The sequence below is a fragment of the Drosophila novamexicana genome, unplaced genomic scaffold, assembly GCF_003285875.2.
Source record: "Drosophila novamexicana strain 15010-1031.04,08,12 unplaced genomic scaffold, DnovRS2.1 tig00000193-arrow-pilon, whole genome shotgun sequence".
Classification (NCBI taxonomy): Eukaryota; Metazoa; Arthropoda; class Insecta; order Diptera; family Drosophilidae; genus Drosophila; species Drosophila novamexicana.
Window position 1 is genome coordinate 7,695,457 of NW_020824787.1, and position 25,052 is coordinate 7,720,508.

General features: G+C 43.8%; 7 protein-coding genes across 9 annotated transcripts in view; 3 read left to right on the forward strand and 4 right to left on the reverse strand.

The window, feature by feature from the left end:
- LOC115758700 (alpha-2A adrenergic receptor) overlaps positions 1–7,629 on the reverse strand; it is a 33,669-nt gene extending 26,040 nt beyond the window's left edge. Inside the window, exons 1-4 of one of the 2 annotated variants that reach the window (XM_030699449.1) lie at positions 7,619–7,629; positions 4,233–4,878; positions 3,279–3,943; positions 2,962–3,215 (exon numbers count right to left, since the gene is read on the reverse strand). In XM_030699449.1, coding sequence (XP_030555309.1) covers positions 2,962–3,215; positions 3,279–3,943; positions 4,233–4,775 — 1,462 coding nt within the window. In that variant the 5' untranslated portion in view covers positions 4,776–4,878; positions 7,619–7,629. Of the gene's footprint in view, positions 1–2,961; positions 3,216–3,278; positions 3,944–4,232; positions 4,925–7,618 lie in introns of those variants that run through there. The other variant, XM_030699448.1, reaches the window with a different exon arrangement.
- On the reverse strand, positions 255–1,817 carry LOC115758702 (mitochondrial sodium/calcium exchanger protein-like). Its single transcript, XM_030699451.1, has 2 exons — positions 1,021–1,817; positions 255–957 (listed from the first exon to the last, which is right to left on the reverse strand). The coding sequence occupies exons 1-2, from the start codon at positions 1,700–1,702 to the stop codon at positions 278–280; spliced, it is 1,362 nt and encodes a 453-aa protein (XP_030555311.1). The 5' UTR covers positions 1,703–1,817; the 3' UTR covers positions 255–277.
- Positions 7,630–8,626: 997 nt separating the features above from the next.
- On the reverse strand, positions 8,627–12,007 carry LOC115759209 (protein RCC2 homolog). The gene is made up of 5 exons (XM_030700100.1): positions 11,876–12,007; positions 10,734–11,138; positions 10,083–10,664; positions 9,760–10,018; positions 8,627–9,694 (listed from the first exon to the last, which is right to left on the reverse strand). The coding sequence occupies exons 2-5, from the start codon at positions 11,070–11,072 to the stop codon at positions 9,417–9,419; spliced, it is 1,458 nt and encodes a 485-aa protein (XP_030555960.1). The 5' UTR covers positions 11,073–11,138; positions 11,876–12,007; the 3' UTR covers positions 8,627–9,416.
- Positions 12,008–13,023: 1,016 nt separating this feature from the next.
- LOC115759210 (sesquipedalian-1) lies at positions 13,024–15,050 on the reverse strand. Its single transcript, XM_030700101.1, has 4 exons — positions 14,810–15,050; positions 14,397–14,738; positions 14,082–14,321; positions 13,024–13,353 (listed from the first exon to the last, which is right to left on the reverse strand). Exons 1-4 carry the CDS (start codon positions 14,868–14,870, stop codon positions 13,046–13,048), a joined length of 951 nt encoding a protein of 316 aa, XP_030555961.1. The 5' UTR covers positions 14,871–15,050; the 3' UTR covers positions 13,024–13,045.
- An 84-nt stretch (positions 15,051–15,134) lies between these two features.
- LOC115759211 lies at positions 15,135–15,971 on the forward strand. The gene has a single exon (XM_030700102.1). It carries the CDS (start codon positions 15,162–15,164, stop codon positions 15,837–15,839), a length of 678 nt encoding a protein of 225 aa, XP_030555962.1. The 5' UTR covers positions 15,135–15,161; the 3' UTR covers positions 15,840–15,971.
- Positions 15,972–16,180: 209 nt separating this feature from the next.
- On the forward strand, positions 16,181–17,716 carry LOC115759212 (protein slowmo). Its single transcript, XM_030700103.1, has one exon. The coding sequence runs from the start codon at positions 16,401–16,403 to the stop codon at positions 17,058–17,060; it is 660 nt and encodes a 219-aa protein (XP_030555963.1). The 5' UTR covers positions 16,181–16,400; the 3' UTR covers positions 17,061–17,716.
- Positions 17,717–18,787: 1,071 nt separating this feature from the next.
- On the forward strand, positions 18,788–24,620 carry LOC115759181 (phosphoribosylformylglycinamidine synthase). Of its 2 annotated transcripts, none has more exons than XM_030700056.1 (3): positions 18,788–18,831; positions 20,455–23,846; positions 23,913–24,620. In XM_030700056.1, the coding sequence occupies exons 2-3, from the start codon at positions 20,465–20,467 to the stop codon at positions 24,611–24,613; spliced, it is 4,083 nt and encodes a 1,360-aa protein (XP_030555916.1). In that variant the 5' UTR covers positions 18,788–18,831; positions 20,455–20,464; the 3' UTR covers positions 24,614–24,620. The 2 variants fall into 2 exon arrangements, with proteins under 2 accessions (XP_030555916.1, XP_030555915.1); XM_030700055.1 differs by lacking the exon at positions 18,788–18,831 and adding an exon at positions 19,891–19,981.
- Positions 24,621–25,052: the final 432 nt, after the last annotated feature.

The following is a 25,052-nucleotide window of genomic DNA, read 5'->3' on the forward strand; positions in this document are numbered from 1 at the left end:
TTTCATAAGTCAAATTTCTGCCAATTAGCCTCTTGGTGAAAAATTCTATGTTAAAGTTTATCATGACATTGAGATAGGCTTTACCAATGGTTGCTGCGTAGGCCATTTTCTCATATCCCTGCAAAGCCAAGGAAACACTGGCCACGAGCTGGCTCAGAGCGGTGGCAATGGGAAGTATAGTCACGCTCACGAAATCGTTCGGAACTTTATATATGCTACTGATCATATTCATTATCAAAGATATTTCAGTCGCACACTGAAATGTCATAAACATGGATCAAGTTAAATTCATTATGATATAAATCCAGTGATACTTCGGCGGACACCCAGTTCTTGAGTGAATCATCACAAAGATGGCCAGCGGCACCGTTATTACCAGGGAGTAGACGCCGTACATGAAAGCCTCATGTATATTGTAATACCAGAGCTCCGATTTGTCTCTAAACAGCATAGCCTTGCCCATTATCAGGGTGATCGCCGGATTTAGGAAAATATGTATGCAATTGAGTAGCTTGCTCCAGCCATTCTTGTGCAGTTCAAAATCGACCAATGGTATATAGATCGTACAAATCAGCGAAACTGGGGCCACGGCGATGTAGAAGATGCGTGGTAGCATGCCAGCATGACGCCAATCAGCCAAAGGAATCGGATTGAGTGCAACGAAGAATTCCCTAAAGAGATTGTGATTCCTGTTACTGGTGCCTCTATAGTTGAATCGATTGGCTGCTATATGAACGGCTTGGCGTTTCTCAGTCCGCCTGGTCATATAAGTAAATGTACGGCTCTTTTCCAGGGGCCTCCATGTCGTTCGACGCTCTAGTATATCCACGCGATCATCCTCAGCCAGTGCGTCATATCTGCTTGTTAGTAGTTTACGCTTAATAACAATCTCATGTGTATCATCCAAATCTTCCATTTCCTCAATTTCCTCCAGGTCTCTTATTTGACGATTCAGCGCTAAGATGTGAGCACAGATTTTAACTATATATATAGCAACAACTAGACACAAACGCTACTCACAATTCAAGGTAATGCGTACCAAATATACATCGATCACGCATACCGCAAGGCATATTAAATACACGATTGTTAACACGATGCACTCAATAAAATCAACTTTTTCATCCGTGTTAAGCATATAATCGAGTAGTACCAAGCCAAAGATGAAGAAAAGTAGATCCCTCATTGTGCTATATGAGCTCATTTTAAACGGACTGACATAGCAGACCAATCCACCGATAAACATGACCACAAACAATGAATTAGCTAGGCTATTGGCCAAAACGGCAGAATCATCGTTCAATGTCGTTAAACTGCAAAACAAATCTGTCGTTGTATTGCCAAATGCCAATATCGTCACCCCAGCCAGATGTTCGCTCATGTGCAGCATTCGGGAAACGGCTTTCAATGCTGGACTGTAGTAAAAATGCACCACATAGCCGAGGCATAGTAGCAACTCGAAGCATACAATCGATAAAAAGGCAACAAAGATGTGCTCCTCGAATTGGTTTTTGCATTTAAAATCGCATGCCAATAAGTGCATATACGGCACGATATTCGTACCGGTTAGACAGTTGCTGGCTTTTTTCACAAAATCGCATCTCTCACTAAATGGAAAGGACATCACAGCATAACAATTTGCCTTTGCAGTAAAATCGTTAAATTCCTTGTCCAACATATTTGGTTTCTTTATTCCTGCCATGGTTGTCAATTTAGTTCATACACATTGAAGTGTTTAGATTCTAAGCTATTTTTTTTTCTTTTTTTTCGTTTTTTATGTACGTGTTTTAACCGAAATTTTGATTAAGGCTGACCGTTTTACTGACTCAAACTTCATAGAAGTGGCACATTGAAAATTTCTTTCCATTTTTCAATAGTTCTCAACCAGTTTCAAAAAGATTTAGAATAGAGTAGATTTCAAAATATTTCGTTGGGTCCCTGTATATATGCATATATATATGCAGAAGTGCGTTATATTATATCTTTAAGTATTTATCACACATGATAGTTAATTTACTTTTCAAATGAATATCAATATTAACTAGTTACATATTAAGAACAGCATATTCATCGCTCATGTCTACAATGTCAAAAAATGCCTTCCTTTATAAACAGATCGCCGTGCATTAAAATTCAACACAGATGTCCACAGCAACGTTGATAGAAATCCCAGAGTCAACACCAATTACTTTTATATCGTGATTAGCGCCAGATAAAATCTTTCCAAGAACGGCACTGGCAGTGCCCAGAATTATAGAGAAATATGGACCGCCAATGACAGCTGCATATTCCATTTTCTGATAGCCTTGTAATGGCCATGGAAATTGTGGTTACCAAATCAGTGGCACCCATGAAATCGGATGGAACTTTCATTAAGTTACCAAATCACTTCCATAATCAAAGATATTTTAGAGGCACACAGGAACGAGCATCAAAACGCCATTTGGTACATTATAATACCAGAGCTTCAATTTATCTCTGAATACCACGGCCTTGCCCATTGCGATTGTAACAACCGGATTGAGGAAAATTAGTTTGCAATTGAGCAGCTTACTCCGGCCATTCTTCTTCAGCTCATAATCCACCAAAGGTATATAAATGGCATACAGAATCGCAAACGGAGCCCGAGCAATGTAGAAGGCGCGTTTAAAAAATTGGCCTTGCGCCAATCTTCCCTGTGAAGAGGACTGAATTCAAAAAAGAATTTCTCAAAGAGGTAGCGATTCCTTCTTTGGACCAAGACTAAAAGATTGCACTTGGCCTTCAAATTAATCCTTGAATGTGAACTCATGCGTCTAGTCATATAAGTGAAAGTTGGAAAAATGTTCGAATGTGACTTATCTCAAATGGAAAACATTGAGTGTTTTTAAAATCCAAGCTTAAATACTGTATCTAATCCAAAATTAGTAATTACCCGGGTCGTTAAAATAATAATATAACCCATATATAGCCATTACTTACCCAATAACAGACTGAAGTAGACGGAAGTTTTGCTGCAGTATTGCTTATAACCGAAATTCTTATAGAATATACAGAAGACGTGCGGTGCCCAGCATACGATGAAGATTAAGGCGGAAGCAATTAGCATATTGGCCAGATGACGACGCGATCGTAATGTGGACGTCTGAGGCAGAGGTATACCAGGCGTAGCCGGACCGCGGCCCGCACGAAAAATGCGCTGCCGTTGTGAATGAGCACGAATCTCCCGCATTGCCCTGAAAGATTGCATTGTCCTGATTGATTCGCTACATTTAAATTGATTGGGCTTATTGGCTTACCTGGGCGAAATGGGATTGCTGGAGCGATAGGAGCCCGGCTCAAGTGCCGCACTGGAGCCCGGCCGACATGGCTGTAAGTTATGCAATTGTATATCTCCCGGATTGATGGCAATTTGGCCGCCTCCATTGCCATTTCCATTGGATGTGTCATCGACTGTGGTCGCTCCACCGCAGCCTGCCTGCTGAGCATTCGCGCAACCCGTAACTATAACCATGTGGGTCTGACGGCGCAATATCGGCATGGGCAACGGCAGTTCGCCGTGCGCCGCTCGGGCGGTCAGCGACAATGCACAGAGCTTGCGACGTACACCATAATGATTGAGTAGCACACCCACGCCGGGCAGCACAAACACCGCAATTGTATGAAAGATGATAAACGACATGAACATGGCATTGGCTCCCAACTCTGAGGTGCAGCTAATGCTAACTGGGTTTGGCGTTGTGCCCGTTTCGGCGCCCTTGATGATCACCGACTTGGCTATTATCTTATAGGCAAACAAGAATGGCGTGCTGATAGCTGCCGAGGCAATCCACGACAGGATGGCCAGCGAGACGTGCAGATAGCGACGCTGTCGCAACTGGGCCAAGCGCGGATGTTTTACGGTGGCATAACGATCCAGCGAGAGCATGAAGAAGGAAATTGTGCTGGCTGCCACTGGCATGACCTGTGGGTTACATAAAATTGAGAACGAAATAAACCATTTACAAAAAAAAAAAAAACAAAATAAAAAAAATTGGCGTCTTAAAAAATGATCAGTTGTAGTCCTGGGCTTTTAACATTTGGCTGTTAAGCTCAGTTGGTGCTGTTAAAAGACGATATTTCTAATAGTGTTAATCGATTTATTTTCAGTAGAAACGCGGCCATAGAAGTGCGCGAAATCGGACACGAATAGTTTTTAATAAAAAGTGAAGTTTTTACAAAATTTAATCATTTTTAACATTGTTTGTGCTTACCTGAACATAGTGTATAAGTTTGCATAGTAAAAGTGGTAAAGATCTAGTGCCCCGATTCATGGCCAGATTCAGCAGCGTAACTGGCGCTGAAATGCCCGTAACCAGAAGATCGGCAATGCAAACGGCCAGCAGCAAAGGATTTCGTAAACGCACCGATGATGCCGAGCACAGGGTGAGTACCAATGTTGAATTGCCCACAACGCCGCCAAATACAACCAGACCATAGCTAATGGCCAGCAGTAGAATAGTCAATGATGGAATCGCATGCTCAGTATCCGCGCCACTTTCAATATCATAGGGATTGGTCAGCGTAAAGTTGCCATAGCTATCGTAGTCAAAGCTGCTGGCCAATTGACCGCCAAAATTGCCATCAATGCCGCCGCTGTCCCCGCCAAAATGGTTTTGCTCGAGAAGCGCATAGTGCAGCTGTTCAGTGGTATCGCTATAGTTATCGTTATCGATATTGCTATCGACAGTCGGTTGCTGTTGGTGCTGTCGTCGATATGAGTTTTCCCACCATTGCTGCAGGTTGTTGCTATTCATCCTTTAATCAAACTCGTTTATTACTAATACTTGGCGCTGCCGATCGTTGTCGATGCGTTTGTCTGGCTGCCTCATTGCATACTAAAGGTGCTAGGTGCTGGTGCTGCTTGGAGGAACAAAAAATAGGTAGCAAGTAACAAAATGCCATCATCATCAGTCTTTTATACCCATTACTTATTGAGTGCATAGAGTAGATACTATTATTGATAAATTGGTAATGGGAGCACAACGCCTTAAACTAATTTCTGGCTTTTGCATTTATAAACAACATATTTCTAAGAATGAAATTGAAATTTACGCGCCCCTATAAATATACTACATTTTATTGTGACGACAAACACGACGTATGCGTGATAAAAGATTTAATTACATTCGTTTCAACAAGATGAAATAAGAAATAAGCAGTAAAGGGCAAAGGAAAACAAAAATAAAAAATATTGCTTAAAATCGACACCTTTGCTATAAAATCAATAATTTCTTAACTGTTAATTACGAGGTGTAAGCAAGTCGAGCAAATGGTGTTGCATTCATTCTTGTTTTGTTTCAACAAGGACACACAAAGTGACAGCTACATGCGCACATTCACACACATTGGCGCACACACACACACACGCACACATAAACTCTTGTACAAGAGCCTTTGCCTGACACTGACACTTATGCAATGCGAACAGGGCGCACTCAGAGATTAGTGCTGTGCTTCCTTCCGCCGTGCCCCATTTTGCCAAGCCAAAATGAATGGCAACCTTGCACTTTGCGCCCACGACAAACAACCGCAAGGATTGACGTCACCTTCAAACCCATGCCGGCTGCTGTGCGGCAGCCCATCAAGAAAATGTGCGGCTCCGGGGGCGTACTAGAGGCTTAATTGCGCGTTAAAGCACAGCAACAGAAAAGACGCAAGGCGCAAATTTAAATGATGCTGCATGTGCAGGAGCAATAAATGCAAGCTGAGCTATTAAAAACTTTAATTGAAATTGTTATCACAAGCGGGCGAACGACCAAGCGAAGCTCATTAAGCGCGGAAACAAAACATCAGGCGCAAGGGTGACTCAAGATTTGATCACAATGCGCAACACTTGCCATAAAGTAATTGTTTGCTCACGCGGCATGAGTCACCCTCATGTTTTGTTCCAGCAATGATTAAAAGGCACCCACACACACGCGTGTGTGTGCGTGTATGCACAAAAGCTCTGGCAGACAGCGCGCTTTGTTGTCTGCGTGCCTGTGCGCGCGTGTGTGTGTGTGTGTGTGTGTGTGTGGCGTTTGCTTGCGTCAGTTTGTGTGGTTTGGTCTCGCGCTAGTGTGTATCAATTTTTGTTGTTGTTGGCATTTCAGCCGCCGCCATTGTTCAGCGCAATTTGTGCATGTGTGTGCCCGTGTGCCTGTGTGTGTGAGTTTTTGTCAACGTCAATGCTTTTGCTTTCTGCCCATTGTGCGGCTGCTGTGGATGATGTGACTGACGTTTGCTTAATCTGCTTAATTTGCGTTAATTTAATCGCGGCCTGCGTGTGTGAGTGTGTGTGTGTATGTTCACATATTGTCGGTTTCCTTAGGCCAAAAGTCATGTGTAAAGTAATGCGTGTGTGTGTGTGTATGAGTGTGCCCGTGTATTTTTATTCTGCAGCATAATAAAAATAACCTGTTGGCTTAGCTTTTGTCACATTGTTGCAGTTTTTTAAAATCTATTAAACTCTAGGCGTTAAAAATATCTATTCCAATTATCATAAGAATAAGAATCAATAATTTATGGAAAGTAGCTTGAATATAAAAAAAAACCTATAAAAATCAAATAAGTAAAAAATTCCAAATAAAATGAGCAGCCAGTTAAGAGATACCCCTGCAAATAAGAAAGGCAACTTTTTAACGCAGGCGTGTTTGATTTTCTTATTGGAAATTTAAATGTGAATCTATATTAATTTACGTCACTCAAATGTCGGCAGCAGGCATAAAAGGTGACAAAATGCCGTTGCACACCGCCAGCTCCCTGCTGTTTGAATGGACAAAAGTGAAGCCAATAAGATAAAATCCAGGATCCGGGGCGTATACGTAATGCGTGGGATGGAAAGAGATGGCTTCGATTGTTGTTATTGCACCCTAATATGAAAACTGTCAGCCACAGGTGATTTAATAACAAGGCGCAAGGATACACACGCACAAGATACACACAGCACACGCACACACATACAGCACACACAGAACACAGCACACACACACAGCACACACACATATACACAGCGCGCAAGAGAAGCAACTTGATGATGGCGTTTTGTTCGCCCGCTGCTTTTGTCTGTTCTTATTGATTTGACAGCTAACAATTTGTGCGTGTGCGAGCGTGTTGGTGAATGTCCAGGCGTCTTATAGCTACTTCGTGCCTGCCACAATACAAAATGGCAAACAAACAAGTTAGTGTGCGTGTGAGAGCGCTTACCGTTGTCTTTGCCCTTCTTCACTTGAAAGCCAAAAAAAAAAAAAAAAAACAAAAAAGAAACTTTTTCGGGAACGGCAACTTGTGTAAAGTTTAGCGGCGAACAATGAAAAGTGCGTGGGCAGGGCAAAGGCAAAGACGGCACACATACATTAACATAAAGAGAGGGCGACAGAGAGAGAGAGAGAGCGAGACAAAAACTCCTATTGGCCGTGTAAAAAACGACGCTATAATTACGAGCCATAAAAATGCGTGGCGTGGCCAAAGAAGCTGAATAACAATTAGTGTGGAATCAGTAGACGGCAACGCCAACGCACACAAACACTCCCACACACACACACACGCACACACGTGCACACACATATAAGCACAACATACATACATGCACGCGCGTTGCGTATACGTAATAACTTACAGTTTTGTTGTTGCGCGCTTCATGTAAAATGAAAAAAGCTAACGGATTTATTTGCTGTTGTTTTGTGTAGCGACTGTTGTTGTTTACTTTATCGAAGGCACTGTAATTTACAGTTAGTACTATTTTTGTTTTATATATATAAGTATTTAAATATCGTTATTGCAGCGGGCGCGTCTGAGTCGTTGTTGTATTTTTGTTTTGTTTTTTATATATCAAATACACTTTTAGCAAATATTTTTTTACATTTTGTTGTTGTTTGGTTTTTAATGTAGATTTCGTTTATAAAATTGTTTTAAAAAATCTTTGGATGCGTGTGCGTGCTTGCGTGTGTGTGCGTGTTGGTGTGCGTGTCTGTGTGTGTGTGTGTGTTGGGAAAAAAACTAAAATAAAACTCAATGTGCGATGTGCAGAAATTGTTCCTCAATGGCGCACATAACACGAAAGGACTACGGCGGAAGACTGTCCTCTGTGACAGTGAAAATTTTGCTGAAGCCAACCAGCCAGCCAGAGAGCAGAGTTCGGAGTTAAAAGTCGCGAGAGACGCCGACACCGACAGGCGCCGAAATCAGGAAGCTTTTTTGGGTCAGGGAGAAAGCTTTTTGCTTTCTCAAGTGCTTGACTTTCGCTTTCATTTAGTCGCCAGGACCCTGCTGCGCTCTGATTAGGGCTAATACGAGTTTTGGATATACATAGAGATAAAAAGGACAAAAGGGAAGAATAATACTATGACAAAAACGTACAATCAACGCTCGAAAATTGAAATCGAAATTTTGGATTAACTTTTTTTTTTTTTGATACAAAATAGTTTTTGTGTGTTTTTATATCAAATCAAAAAATATATTTTAGAATAACTTTTCGAATTGAAACTCTCTTGTTGGCAAAATAGTTTTCGTAAAAGTTGTTAAATTTTGTGGATTTTTATTTCTAAAATTCAATTAAAACGTGTTCAACCAATCGGTATAAATAAATCAATTTCAGTTTAAATACTAACATGTTTTTTTTCTCTTTATTTAAATATTTTTGTATATATTAATGCATGATGTACTTAAATAGTTGCAACTTGTATTGGATTTCCTTCCGTTGTATACTTCGATTTTGTTTTTGTATATATATTTATTTATGTAACTTATGCGCTTAATTATACATTGTAGTTGTGTTTATTTGTTTTGTTCTTGTTATTGTTGTTGTTGTTGTTCATGATGCTGTCGCAAATGGACAATGCAATACTGTAAATGAAGGTGTCTTATATAACTAAGCAGCATATTTTATAAAATATATATATATATAAATATTAAAATGTATTTTTGTTTGATTGGAATAGAGGTTTTGGACAAATTTTAAGCCTAATTATGGGCGGCAATAAATTAAAGACAGTGAATTATACAAATTAGATCATAAATAGAGAATAAATTACGAAAACTAATTACCAAATTATGAATCGTAATCGTACAGCTGATAAATACACAAACGATATTTGAGATATTTGATTTTTGGATGATGGTTAAGTTCGGAGTAGTAAAGTACTTTAAACTTATAGCATAAAATGTTGATGAGTTAATTGCTTTTGTTTTTGTTGTTGTTTTTTTTTTTTTGTGTTTTGTGTTTTTTCTTTCAGTAAGTAGCAGCAGAGTTTCGTTGATCAGTTCAAGTTTTTTATAGTATCTATGTATATAGAGCAGTATTGTTGTTGGCAGCGGTATACTTAATGTGTGTTTTTTTTTTGTTTTTCATTTTTTAAATATATAAATCATTTCTTTTTGTTTTCTTGCTTTTGGGGGAATGAAGAGCACCCATTTCTCTAATCTTCAATAGTATATTCGGGCATCTTTTCATACTTCTGCTTGGTAGCCTCGTGTGTGGTGTCCACAAGCAATGCTGTATGGGAATAGCCCATGGTAACCTGAGGTATTTTAATGTTGTCCATTTTGGGCACCTCCTTGGGCACCGTCGACGACTTTTGAAACTCGCCAATGCCCAGCTCACCAAAGGTTGGCGATGCGCCCCAGGCAATCAGTGTATCATCAGCCGATATCATGATTGAGGTATTGGCACAGCCAATTGCTGTTATGTTCCAGCCTGTATATGAATATATAGAGAAAGGGCTTTAGTAAGGTTTATCATGGATGCTTAGGTGGACTTGCCTGCTAAATCTTGCACTGGCTTGGGATACATGTTGGCCTCGCCCGTTTTCTTGTTCTGCCCAAAGAGATAGAGCAGGCCCAGCTCGTTGATAATCAAACTGAATGTTGAACCGCAGTAGACACTGCGTCCGCCACGACCCTGGGCATCAAAAAACTTCATAAGACGCGGCACCATCTCATCCTTGGGCTCGGCGTGTCCCAGGCGCCCAAAACCGCCAAAGCCCCAGCTGTAAACGCGCTTTTTGGAGTCGATGGCCACCTGTTTGTTAATTAAGACATAAACGTTTAGTGTGCCGCATCTTTATAAAAATCCTGGCACATACCGTGTGATTGTTGCCACATGCAAAGTCCACAATCTGTACACCATCCACGGGTGTCACGTGTCCCTCCTTGCTCTTCTCAATGTAGAGTACAACCCTTTTCGGTGATGTCTCAAAATGGAATGACAGCTTATTGGCATTCACAAAATACTTGGCATCCGTATTGTGACCCAATTGGCCATATTCCGGCAAACCAAATGTGTGCAAATTGCCCTTGATATCGAGAATAACTGAGAATTCGGCTCCGCATCCAATGCGTATTATAGGCGGTCCACGATAATTAATCGGAGTGGGCGTAAAGATATTGGGATGTGCATTGCCCACGCCGCACTGACCGGACTTGTTCTCGCCGCAGGCGTAAACTGTGCCCGTGTCGGTAAGGAAAAGCGTATGATGACGCCCAGCGGCGGCTTGTACAATGTTCAGCTGTTCCAGTGCAGGAATGATTGTGGGCTTCTCCACCAGCTTGATGTCCTGACTCAAGCCCAACTGACCGCTGGGATTGCGGCCAAAGCCAAGTGCCTTGCGATCCATATTGATGAGTATTGTGTGCGCCGCAGTGGGACCGCTGGCCACGGAGCGGTACTGCAAGTTGGCATAAGGGCAAAATATGAATTTCATTTCATATCAATACACACTTCCAGCAGGACTTACCTTCTCATCCGTGAAGCGATGAAAGCTATACAGATTGGGACGCACTTTTGTGACATTTTTTCGATCCCGTTTGCCGGTTAGATCCCAGGTAACCATACCAGCCAGCAGCAGCTGTCCCGGCGTCCTTTCCAGCGTGGCCAGTAGATCCTCTGGCAGCTTACTGGGTGGATCCAGATTATCATGTGGTATTAGCACCTCCATTTGGCCGGCCGCCTGCTGTTGGGCCAAATCATCGTCGGACTCATCACTAAACTCATCCTCGTAGTCCGATTCCTTCTTCTTTGGGTGACGCTTGTTGGGACCGGCCCCGTTACCACCTGCCTTGCGCTTAGCCGACATCTTTCAATTAGCAGTAATGCGTCTCTATCTCTCTCTCTCTCTCTCTCTATCTTTGTCTCTCTGCGGCTGTAAAGAGACCAGCAAGCGTTGAGAACCAGAACCAGAATTTGTACGCAGCAGAGCGTAGCGGTTGCCGTTAGTGCTGCGTGCGTGACAAGACGCGTACGTGTTTGTAATTGATTTATTATTACAATTGGCTATTTAGGCATTACAACTTTTAAAAATCTAAGCTGCGCTTTTATTAGCTTAACGGTACTCTTTAGTTTGCTCATCAAAAATTATAAAGTTTTAATGAAATTTAATTTAAAGTATTGCAAAATGACTGCCCGTGTCTTGTTGCGAATATTGTGAAGCGCTCATCTCTAATCGTAGCTCTCACGCGCTGTTCGTTCTATGTGTGCGTGCATCGTATGTGTGTGTGTGTGTGTGGTGGTTTTGCAAGCATGGAAAAACAAAATGAACGCCAACAAAGTAAGCCCGATGCGCTGCTAACGCCGACTGCGGTACTTTTGCAATTTCATTGAAAAAGCACACAAATTCGCATTAAATGAAAATATCTGTTTATCCATCTGTCAGCTAATAAGGCGGTAACTAATGTCTGCTATCTCAAACAAATGATTTAATTGAACGGCGGCTTAAAATCAAATTTGAAATGTTGGCGTCACTTTTACAAAACACACAGCGTATACAAAGACAGCGCGACAAGTAGCTAATCAAACATTGCTTGAAAGACGTAATGCTTAGCCACACCGAAACTTAAAGGATCACTAAATTTAAGGCTACATTACGCGCTAATAACTTACATTTCAAGCTTTACAACTAATAACTTTTCGTATACCGTTCCTGTTCCGTACGCAGCAAAAACAACAAAACGCTAACCAGCAATAGGATGAAGTGTGTGCACAGTTCGCAACACAAAAATAACTAAAATCAAAAATACCACATGGAGTGGCTCTATACTTTTTTTTTCGATTCATAAAAATACAACTATCGATATTTTTGTATGTGTCTCTAACGATAGTAGTCGGTAGCCCTAGTAATCGCGGCCCAACAACAAAAGAACATTGTTATTTTTGGAGCGCAAAAAAGTGGTTGGCTTTTAGGCCAGGATATGGATAAAATGGACAACGACGAGACTGAAACCACACATTATTACTTGGAGTGCGAGGTCGGCGCAGAGGAATGGCACTGGAATCTCAAGAGCACCAAGCTGCTGGTCGAACTCTATTCGGAGCGGCGTCACAGATTTCGTGATCCCAAAACCCGCAAACGTGCCCTCTGGACAGAGATTGTGGATGGCATGGAGCGTGCCGGCTTCAAGGGCATCAATGAGGATATCTGTGATCGCAAATGGCGCAACATGAAGAAAACGTATCGAACATGCCGTGAAACGCTCAGAAAAACCGGACGCAAACGCGTTGGCTGGGAATATTATGACACATTCGATGAAATGTTTCATAATGAAAATGCGCCCGCCACCATAAAGCTGGAAGATGATTCATTGCCAGCGGAGCAACAGCAGCAGCAGCAGCATACAGCACTGGCGGATATGTGCAGCGCAACAGTTGACGCACAAGCCCTGGCCACAGACAATGCCAGCGATCTGTCCGTGAGCCAGGAGCAGCAGCGACAGCTGCTAATCCTGGAGCGCAATCGCATCGCTGCCATACGAGAGCTGAGCAAACGGATCGAAGAGTCCAATGCGATACAGCGTGAACGCAACGATCTGCTGCGCGAGTATCTCGCACAGTTATAGCCATAGGATAAATAAACGAATCGGTTAGGCTTCATACAAATTCTTAATGTAATGCGATTGTATTGGCAATAATTGAATAGTTGATAGGTCTTTTCTTGTATATTTAAATATTATGGAAATCGAACATAAATATAATTTTAAAGGTAAATTTCTCGTTTAGCACATGAATTGTATAATTAAAAAGTTAGGCCCAATGCATGATTCGCAATTGCATATTCTAGAATTGTATCAGCGGCTGTTTTCGGCGCTCCCGATACGCCACAATGTCGGGCATGACAACCTGTCGGAATCGTTCGTGATTCCGCTTAAACTCCTCAACGGCTTTGGCCACGCGTCGCTGCTGCTCCAAGCGATCGATCGGCTTGCTATTATTGTTGTTATTGCAGCTGGCTAATACTGTAGATCTGGCCGTAGCCACGGGCAGATCATTGTAGAAGATGCTCGGCGATGCACCTGCTGCTGCCTGACGTCGTTGTGCCCGGGGCGTTGACTGTGGACTCCCGTTTCCATTGCCGTTGCCATTATCTGTAACACGCAACAATTTATAGCCTTTCTTTGGGAATATACAGCAGATTTTTGTCATAAGCTCGCAAAACGGCATTCCGAACGAAAATGCAAAAGTAACTGAGATAAGCTCTGGCTTGCGCCGAACAATTATTTAAAGCACGGTTCTTGCTGGCTGCAACGGTAATGACAAACTGATTGCTTATCTGCACTAAGCGCTACCGCCGCGAGTATATTGACTTTGTGACCACATTTGTAACACACCGTGGAGAGGGGCATCAAAGTGCGCCTGGCTGCCTATTTCTTGGTTTCGGTCCTAAAGTCTTGCTGGCACTTTGCACAGATTCGTGTTTCTGTTGCCGGAACGGATCAAAGGATATATGATTGCCATTTGAATCGGAACAATTTGTTCAAAATTTAGATCTATTTTGAATCAGATTTGTTATTTTACGAAATATATTCTACATGCCTAGGATTGTGTTGGTGGCAAGTTAAGTTAATAAGTTTAAAATAAGTAAATTGTCTTGGGAAGAACAGAAGCCTATCAACATCGAACTAAGATAAAATATGCCTACAATAGACGCAATTTAACATAATTTAGGGTATCTAATCTTCGATATTATGAAGATAACGCGTTCTTTGCTTATTTTCACTTTCGTTCGCGCCGTGTAACGTTGAGCCTGAGGCAAAAACCTTCGGTAAACAGCTGACGAGTGACTCGGCTGATGACGTCATGCGGCTTGGCTTACCTAGAAACTGGAGCTCCTGTTGCGCTTTCGCATTGCTCGAGCCAAAGTAGCCGGGTATAAAAGGCATAGGTGACATGACTACGCCGCCGCGCAGGCCCGCCGCCGCAGACGCATCAGAAGGTGGCAGCGGCGGCGGCGGAGCTGGACGATTAAATGGATTTTGGCGTCTGGGCGGCGGCTTGGGCTTGCCCGGCGCATCCGTCACAGCCTGGGAGGGATCACGGCGATCGTTGTGCATTTCTGCAGCAAAAAAGAGTAATTAAGTTTAACAATTAAAGTCAGCAGGTTTGTTAGTCGCCTCGCTGCGTTACTTACTGTTCCGTGAGTCTTCGATTTCCTGCAGCTGCCGCTGCAGCTCGGCGACAATAATCCGCTTGTACTCGTAGCCGGCGCAGGTTAGGGCCTTCATCCATGACTCCATGCTTTCCTGTGTGTCGGCTGCCAGTATATAGGTGCGATTGCCATTGAACGCTATCTCAAAGCAGTAATTATCCGCATCCGATTCCTGGGATAGTTCTATGGTGCAGCCCTCGACTATGATGAGACCCAGTGGCTCCTTGTCCAGGCGCGTTTCGAAGTAGAAGAGCAGATTGCCTTTTAACACGAAATAGCGTCGTTGAAATGCCTTATTTATTTCGCCTCGCTTGTTAAGAAAACCTGTGCGTATGATTAATAATAGCATATGTGAGATATGTATTTATATATGTATATTTCGTTAATTAACTAACCTTCCATGTCAAACGGCGGCGATCTGGCAAACACACAGAGGTTCTTTTCGTTGATTTTCATTTTGATGCGTTCGGCTCATTAACTAAGAATGTTTGGGCCGTACAAACATTTAAAATGCGCTTTGTTTGCTTTAATTTGGTAATAGGCACAAATGTATTTACATATCTATGTGCGTAGATGCTTACATCAATGCATAAGCGTAGGCAAAACATATGTTTCTGACATCGACCGATGTAGCCACACCAAATTTAGATAAATAAACAATTTTTGTGATTTGACTATCGAGCGTAACTCATCTCTAGTAGAAGTCTTCTTCTTAAGCAGAAATATCAAGTTGAAAACTTCGCTAAGATGTCTTATTTACTTACTGAAATTGCCCTCGAAATGCTGGGCTATAAGTTTTACGATACGAATGGCGTATTTCATTTGATCAACTTTCAACAATCGATGACAGCAGCGCAAACCGATTTGCAGGCGCACCCAGAGGAGCCATCGTTAATGGAGTACATTGAACAGCAATCGGACCCTGAAACCGACAAGAACGGGCATGACCAGCCACAGCCACCAACTGTTCCCTCAACGATTAGTCTGCGCGGCACACCTGTCCGTGCGCTGGCCAAAATGATGGAGTACGAGAGCGACAAATTGCAGAATGGACAGGAACAGCAGCAGAAACAGCAGCAGCAGTCAAACCGTTTGAATAGTCCAGCTGAACCTGAATCGTCAATTGTGCTACCAAAAACGTCAAACAGTTTACGTCGTACGCCGGCCAGGGCACTGACTAAAATCATGGACTATGAGAACTTTAATATACGCAATCAAATAATACGGCGTATGGAAAAAGTGCTCAAGAAGGAAGCGCACATTCCAAATGAAGTGGCGCTGCAGGATTGCCTCAATGCAGAGTTGACGAAAATAGTCAAGGATGCTGATGATATGCATGAGTTTCGAAAATTTTTGGAGGAGCGCCTTAGACGCATTGACTCGCGTCCTTATGAGACTTACATGCGAACGTTTGGTGTAGAATAGGTTCACGTTAAATCGGTAAAGTTAGTGTTTATGTTAAGGGTTATATCATTAAAACGTAAAAATAGAAAGTATAGTCCAATTGAAGAAAGTCCTCTGCTCCTTGTTTACGAATTGCAATTTAGGGTAGCATAATTTATGCTGCTTTTGAAATGCCAGGTGCGAGTGTTGTTCGTTTTCAGTGTTGCCCCTCGTCCAACGATGTCGATACACTTCGATGTTGGTTTTCGTTTTAAGAGTGGCCACACATTTAATTATTTGACTATCGATAGCCCAAGCCCGAACAGAGGCATCGATAGCAGTCGGTCACATTACTCGCAGAACACCTGAGTAAAGGTCGGTCCACTGAACTTGTCACAAAAATATATAAAACTTTTTCTCAAAATTCTTTTTGTAAAACGTGCCTAAACACATACATTTTTTTATATTTTATTCTGCCCTGTTGCCTCGGCGAATAACAGGCAGTCCAGTGTCGCGACCCGATTGCGAAACAACGAGAGAGAGAAATATAAATATCATTTCACACTCACGAACGGTGACGAAAACGCCAACGACGCTTGCATAATGAAAATCTGGACGTCCGAGCATGTCTTCAACCATCCGTGGGAGACGGTTACACAGGCGGCATGGCGCAAATATCCAAATCCCATGACACCCTCAATCATTGGCACCGATGTGGTTGAGCGCAGAGTAGTTAACGGTGTGCTACACACACATCGATTGGTTCAATCCAAATGGTATTTTCCGAAGTGGACGCACGCGTTAATTGGCACCGCCAAGACGTGCTTTGCCAGCGAACGCTCCACAGTGGATCCTCAGCGCAAGCAGATGGTCTTAAAGACAAACAATTTAACATTTTGCCGTAACATAAGTGTCGACGAGGTGCTCTACTATGAGCCGCATCCCACTGATTCGAGCAAGACCCTGCTCAAGCAGGAGGCGACAGTAACTGTCTATGGTGTCCCACTATCACACTATATGGAAGATTTACTGACCTCCACAATCAGTTCGAATGCGGGCAAGGGCCGTCAAGGCCTCGAATGGGTAATTGGCCTCATCAATACGGAAGTGAAGAGCATCGCCGATTCGGCTGCACGCGGCACAGACGAACTAATACACAGTACGCGGCGATCCATCGACGAGGTCACAGAGAGTGCGCGAAAGAGTATGGACGAGATTGGTGCCCAGGCAGCCAAGGCGGCGAAAGCAATGCACATAACATAGATGTATATGGAAAGGCGGTCATCTCCATGCGTATGTGGGGACTGTTGGGCGTAGTGAATAGGAATTTACCGTAGTAGGCGCAACGTCGGGTACGCTGCTTTGTAGTACAGCAACAGCAACAACAACAACAACAACAACAATAACAATAACAAATAAACGGAACATAGATACATTAACAACAACAACAACAACAAAGCAGCAAACGAACAATAAGAATATTCAATTACAATATTTTCTCCTTGCAAAATGGCAAGCGAAATATTTTATTCGTCTGCTTTAATATATTTTTTGTAAAGCAATTAGAAAAGAAAAAGCAAATTGAAAAAATCGAAAAAAAAAGAAGGAAATGTGGAACTTTTCCCATGGTTATCAGTCAAGTGCGCGTTGGTTTTTTTTTTTGTTTTTTTTTTTGTTTAGATTGGGCCAATGTACAAAGCCGATAAGGCAGGCAGCCAGGCAATGACAAGATCCGCGCAACAACACCAACATCAGCATAGTAGCAAATTTATTTATTTAAAAATAAATATATATATACATATATAGTTTGTAATATGCAGAAAATTTTAAGAAACCAAAATCGAAAAAAAAACCACATAAATCGAGCACTAAATAAATGTCAACAAAACGCTCAAGAAAAATACATATTCAAGTACAAACGCTTTTCATTATTGGAATATAAATATGTTATATATGCTTGCATATATTGCTGATTTGGCTGCCAACTATCAACGCTGATGACCGCTAAATTGATCGGAATACATGCGCATACATACATACATACATCAAATGAAATCAAGATAAGCCAAATGTGCAGCTGTGTGAGTGCACACGTTTTTTTGTTTCGGAAAGCTTTTTGTGATGTTGCTGCATGTGATTCCGCAGCAGTTGCTATACGAGTCCGACGGCAATGCGTCACAAAACAACAACACAAATGCACAGCTAAAAGCTCTTCTCTTGTTGCTTTATACCCTGCACAGTGATGAGCGCGTGACATACAATTAAACATAGGCAGTTTGTTGAATAATATATTTGTAAAAAAAAAAAATATGTATATTATATATATATGAATATCTGCCAAATAATTACATTGTGCAAAAGGCATTCAATTGCCAAAATAAAATCAATTAATCATGGCATTAAATACTAAACAAAAAAAAAAAGAAGAAAATTGTCGCTGGTTCATGGTTCAAACCAAGTTCAGTTCGTCAACCAGGTTTTAAGATCCGTTGAATGAGGTTCCAGTTCCAATTTTATATAAAAATAGTTTTGCTGATTATTTCATATATTTGTACCTATGGAAATTTGTAATATTCACTGTAATTAACGAAAATAAAGTCATCGCTATGAAAGCTATATAAAATCTAGGCTAACAGCTTATGTGCCTGCTATGCTAGTTACAGCTATCTATATAAATCATCTATTTTGTGTTTATTTTGATTAGTATTAGTATCAGTATTAAAAATGCGGGTCTTATTGAAAGGTGATCTTTTGTCGGAAAATAAAATAGTTACCTAGAAAATGTTTTAAAATGTTATATTAACCCTTTGGATCATGTATACCCTTTATGCCATTACTACTCAAACACAGGACAACCAAAAGCTTTAAACAGCTGTTGTGAACTTCTCAGCCCCAGTTGGCAATTTGACGCTTATAAAACGTGCGCATTGTGCTTAGGCTCTCTCCCTCTTGCTCGCTCTCTTTAAGTCCCAGTGTTCTTTGCGCTGTTCATTTGCACGTGCACGTGCGCGTCGCTTATTGTATTCCAATTTGGGTTAGTTAATTTATAATCTACTAGCATTTGTATATTATTAGCAATAACTGGTCGTGTTTGTGCTGGCAAAAAAATATGTTTACGCTTTTGCTGTTTATCAGCGCGTTCCAGTCACAATAACAAAAACAAGCAACAAATTGTGACGCCAATGCAACGACTGCAATTGCAATTGGGCGTCTGCTGTAACTTGAAGCGCTGATCTGTGGTTGATAACCCCCTGCCAGGGTGCTCGTAGGCAGCTACCGCTCCGGTTGTCAACGGCTTTGACAGCTTCACCAGATTCCAGTGCTCGAGCCAGAGCTCAGTCTGGCTGAGAAGCGTCTAAGGAACGCACGTATAAAAATTGGACTTAACAAACAAAAAAAAAAACAACAAAAGTAAGAATTATGCAATTGGCATTAGGCATAAAAACAGCTGAAACACGAGTAGGCAAGAACCTTTGTAAAGTGGGCGTGGAAGCAATATTTCGTGTCAAAACGTGTGTTTAAAACCTTTCAAACTGTGCTATTTGTTATTGTATGCGTGTGTATGTATGTCGATTTGTTCAGGCGACAGTTACATATGTACATATATTTTGTACATACATATATTTTTATCCGATTAACTTAATTTTAACACTCCATCAATATAATGAAGTGGAGCGAAGGGATTTAAATAAAGACCAATGTTCAAGTGGCTGCACTAGCACGGATAATCGCACTGGCAGAGCGCCTTTATCCAAAAAGTGTACACTAGCTGAGCGTGAGAAATAATTCATTTATCCGCTGCTGACACGCCACTGGTGCTAATGCTTTTGATCCCGTTACCTGCGCGCTGCAGTTGGTGCCAGTGTGCATGTGGGATGCCACATTTCTCTGTCTTTATCTATACAGCCGAGAGCGCTATTGTGTGAGCAAAAGGCATTGTGGATAATGTGCGCAGAGAAATGTTAGTGTATTAGTGCAAATGCAGGCTTAGCACAGACTTGTGCTTGATGAGAGGATTTAGTCTGTGCGCGTTTATCTTCATGATCGGTCGTGTCCTCCGCGCGTGGGTGTAAAATCGTTTTTAAATAAAGTAAATGTTATTAACCGGCGTCGCGCTTTGTTTATGCCGCGTGTGTATGTTTTACTACTATTATTAGCCATCCCCTCGCTCTGCATCCGTTAAGGTATATTAACCAATTTGAAGAATTTCATTCAATATTTTGTGTAGAGCTTTTTCACATTTGCTACCTGAATAGAGAGTGGGAGTGTATGTGCAAGTGTGTGTGTGTGCTGAGAAGCTTTTATTTAAAAACAGCTGCAGTTAAGAAAACTGCAGTTAGATTTTTTTAGCATGCGATCAATTTAAAGCTCATTTTAAAGACTTATGTGATGTGCTTTTCCGATTGCCGAAAAGCCTACAGTGAAAACTCTGTAAATGGAACAATCTATAGAACTATCAAATAAGTTATATTTGAGATTTATTTTTTTTTATTTATTTATAATTTATTTTCTTAAACGAAAGTAATAAGTTTTCAAAGAATAATTTATTTATTAATTATTAACCTAAAAAGGATGAGCTTATATTTATGTGAATTGACTTCTAAGCGGACATTTTTCTTAGTAGAATTAATTTATATAATTTCTCAATTTTTACCAGCTAATCGATAATGGGAATTCTGCGACTTTACGATGTGGCCGCCTTCGATAGTGCCGAGGATAAGCGCGTACTGCAGCGCTTGCAGACGCTCGACCCGGAGCTGATCTCGGTGCGCATGGAGCGCTGTTATCACTTGGAGTACGACCATGAGATGTGCAGATTTCCGCTTGCGCTGGAGCATCTGTTGAGGTGGCTGGTGAGGCAGCCGCTCCAAAGGATATGCAGTCTTAACGAGCAGACGAGACTGGAGTTAAACGATGCGGAGCTTGAAATGCTCGTGGAGATTGGACCACGTTTCAACTTCTCCACACCCTACTCGACCAATTGTGTGAATATATTTCAGAATTTGGGCTATACTGAGGTGCGACGCATGGAGAGCTCTATCCGTTATCTGTTGACCTTTGGCCGGGCAGCGACCCGTGAGGTCGCCAGCTTTGTGGCGCTGCTCGGCGATCGGATGACCCACTGCCAGTATACGGCAGCGAATATGCCGCGCGAGAGTTTCGATGAGCAGCTGCCGGCACAGCTGGCTGCCTGGCATTATGTGCCAATGATGGCGCAAGGGCGCGCCGCTCTGGAGGAGATTAATCGAGAGTTGGGCCTGGCCTTTAGCGACTACGACTTGGACTTCTATTACAAGCTATTTTCGCAGACACTGAAACGTGATCCCACCACAGTGGAGCTGTTCGATTGCGCCCAGAGCAATAGCGAGCACTCCAGACATTGGTTCTTCCGTGGCCGCATGGTGTACGAGGGCCAGGAGCTGCCCAGCACGCTGATTGACCTAATTATGGACACGCAGCGGAACACGAATCCGAACAATACCATCAAATTCAGCGATAATAGCAGCGCCATTGTCGGCTTTGAGCATGATGCACTGCAGCCGCGTGAAATCGGTGCGCCCGGCATTGTGGAATTGCGCAGTGTCCGATCGGATTTGATATTCACAGCCGAAACGCATAATATGCCCACAGCCGTGGCGCCTTTTAGTGGTGCCACCACCGGCACCGGCGGCCGTTTGCGTGATGTGCAGGGCGTGGGTCGTGGTGGCCTGCCCATAGCTGGCACCGCCGGCTACTGCGTGGGTGCCCTTCATATACCCGGCTACAGTCAGCCGTATGAGCCGGTGGGCCTCAAGTATCCCGGCTCCTTTGCACCGCCGCTGCAGGTGCTCATCGAGGCCAGCGATGGCGCCTCCGATTATGGCAACAAGTTTGGGGAGCCACTCATATCCGGTTTTACCATATCGTATGGCTTGTACAATGCCGGCCAGCCCAACACCAAGACGCGTGAGGAGTATGTGAAGCCGATTATGTTCAGCGGCGGCCTGGGCACCATGCCCGCTGCCATGCGCCAGAAGGTAACGCCCAAACGTGGCCAGCTGCTGGCCAAGATTGGCGGTCCGGTTTATCGCATTGGCGTTGGTGGCGGCGCTGCCAGCTCCGTGGAGGTGCAAGGCTCCGGAGATGCTGAGCTCGATTTCAATGCCGTGCAACGTGGCGATCCGGAAATGGAGAATAAACTGAATCGTGTAGTGCGCGCCTGCATCGAACTTGGCGCACTTAATCCCATCTTGGCCATACACGATCAGGGCGCTGGCGGCAACGGTAATGTGCTGAAGGAACTGGTTGAGCCAGATTTTGCAGGCGCCATCATCTTCTCGGAGGAATTCAAACTGGGTGATCCGACCATTACAGCTTTGGAGCTGTGGGGCGCCGAATATCAGGAGAATAATGCGATTCTTTGCAAGCCGCAGGATCGTGAATTGCTCGAAAAGATTTGCGCCCGGGAACGTTGTCCCATAAGCTTTGTGGGCGTGGTCACCGGCGATGGCCGGGTCACATTGGTGGAACACGCCGCACCCAACGACATGGAGCAGGCATTGCTGCCCGAGGCGCGTAAAAGCTACGGCGCCGCGCCATTCGATCTGGAACTATCGCATGTCCTGGGTGACATGCCCAAGCGCACCTATGAGCTGAAATCCGTAATGAATCCATGCAAACCGCTCCAGCTACCCACCGATATACAGCTAACGGATGCACTGGAGCGTGTGCTGAGCATTGTTGCGGTGGGCAGCAAACGCTTCCTCACCAACAAGGTGGATCGCTGTGTGGGCGGCCTGATAGCCCAGCAGCAGTGTGTGGGTCCACTGCAGGCACCGCTGTCCGATTACGCGCTGACCACCGTCTCTCATTTCAGCACAGCCGGCATTGCCACCTCCATTGGCACACAGCCCATAATGGGGCTGATCAGTCCTCAGAATATGGCGCACATGTGCGTCGCTGAGGCGCTCAGTAATCTTGTCTTTGTCAAGATCACCGAAATGGCGGACATCAAGTGCTCCGGCAATTGGATGTGGGCAGCCAAATTGCAAGGCGAGGGTTACAAAATGTACCAGGCTTGTTTGTCGCTCAGCAAGGTGCTTCAGGAGCTGCGCATTGGTATCGATGGCGGCAAGGACTCCCTCTCCATGGCCGCCAAAGTGGATGGTGAAGTGATCAAATCACCCGGCACACTCGTCCTCTCCACCTATGCACCCTGTCCGGATGTGCGCGTACGCGTTACGCCCGATCTCAAGGGTCCGGCGCGGGGTAAAGCCAGCGCCTTGCTTTGGATTAACATTGAGCGCAGTGCACGGCTGGGCGGCTCAGCGCTGGCGCAAGCCTACGCCCAGCAGGGCGAAACCACACCCAACATGCAACAGACCCAAGTGCTGACCCAGGCGTTTGAGCTCACCCAAAGCCTGTTGGGCGAGCGACTGCTGCTCGCCGGGCACGATGTTAGCGATGGCGGTTTAATTGTCTGCCTGCTGGAAATGGCCATTGGTGGTCTGAGTGGCCTGCAGCTGGACATCCAGGAGGCAGCGGCTGGCATTACCGATTACGATGCTGTCAGTGGCACAATTGGCGTGAACATGTGCCTGTTATTTAGCGAGGAGTGCGGCTGGGTGCTGGAGGTGGATGCAGACCAGCTGGAGTCAGTGCGTGCTCGCTTCCAGGCTGCGAATGTGCCCAATTATTATCTCGGCCAGACACATGGCTTTGGCTTGGACACGGCACAGGTGCTGATTAAAAATGGCGACAACACTTTGCTCTCCGAACCACTGCTTCAGCTTTACAAGCAATGGGAGCGCACCAGCTACGAGCTGGAGAAGCTGCAAGCGGACGTTGAGTGCGCACAATCCGAATACGATAGCCTCAACTATCGCCAGGCGCCGCAATATAAGGCGCCCGCCCAATTACAATCAGAGCTCACGCTCAAGCGCTGCGTTCAGACCGTGCGTGTGGCTGTGCTGCGCGAGGAGGGCGTCAACAGCGAGCGGGAGATGATGGCCAGTCTGCTGCGTGCCAATTTTGAGGTGCACGATGTGACCATGTCCGATCTGCTGGCAGGTGAGTCGCCAAAGAATCCGTTTTCCAACATTAAAATATTCAAACTGAATACGTTTCCCTTTACAGGCACCACAAATCTGTCGCAGTATCGTGGTCTGGTCTTTCCGGGCGGCTTTAGCTATGCGGATACCTTGGGCTCCGCCAAGGGCTGGGCGGCAAACATATTGCACAACGCGCTGCTCAAGCCGCAATTTGAGGCATTTAAAATGCGCGAGGATAGCTTCTCGCTGGGCATCTGCAACGGCTGCCAGCTGATGACATTGATTGGCTACGTGGGCAGCATAAAGGCCACGGACAAGACGCCTGTTTTGCCCGCATTGGCACTGCTTCATAATCGCTCGAAGCGTTTTGAATGTCGCTGGTCGACGGTCCGTATACCGCCGAGTCGCGCAATAATGCTGAGCAACATGCACGATCTGGTTCTGGGCTGTTGGGTGGCCCATGGCGAGGGACGTTTTGCGTTCCAGCGCGAGGAGCTGTTGAACCAGCTGCACGACGAGCAGCTTGTAACGCTGCAGTATGTCGATGATAAGGGTGCGCCCACTGAATTGTATCCCATGAATCCCAATGGCAGCCCCAAGGGCATTGCTGGCATCTGTTCGCCGGATGGCCGACATTTGGCGCTGATGCCGCATCCGGAACGCTGCAGCGCCATGTATCAGTGGCCATATGTGCCGCCGGGCTTTGATGTGCCCGCCACGCAAGTGGAGAGTCCCTGGCAGCTTATGTTCAACAATGCCTACAAATGGTGTGCATCGCAGGAGTAATAGCATTTGACAAATGTCTTTTCATTCCAATTAAACACTTGCTCCCAGTAGCCTTGCCACATATATTCCACGCGATTTCAAATAGAAAAATATAAGGAATCCTATTCCTATGATTCGCATTAATTATATTTACATAATTTACCTTTCGCGATTTAAAACAAAATATAAGGAGTCAATTAGGGTTTACATTCCTACTCCATTTGCAATCCCTAAATTGCCATTCCTATTTCTTACTTTTGACTTATATTCTACGCGATTTTAAACATAACAAAAATATCTGTTTTAATTAGAGCGTTTATTAAGCTAAAGTTATTGTCATATCTATAATTCACATCTATTCATATTTCATTCACTTTTCACTCATATTTCATAGAATTTGGAATTAATTACAATTAATTTTCCACTCATACATTCACACTTTTTAAGACTCATCGCTATT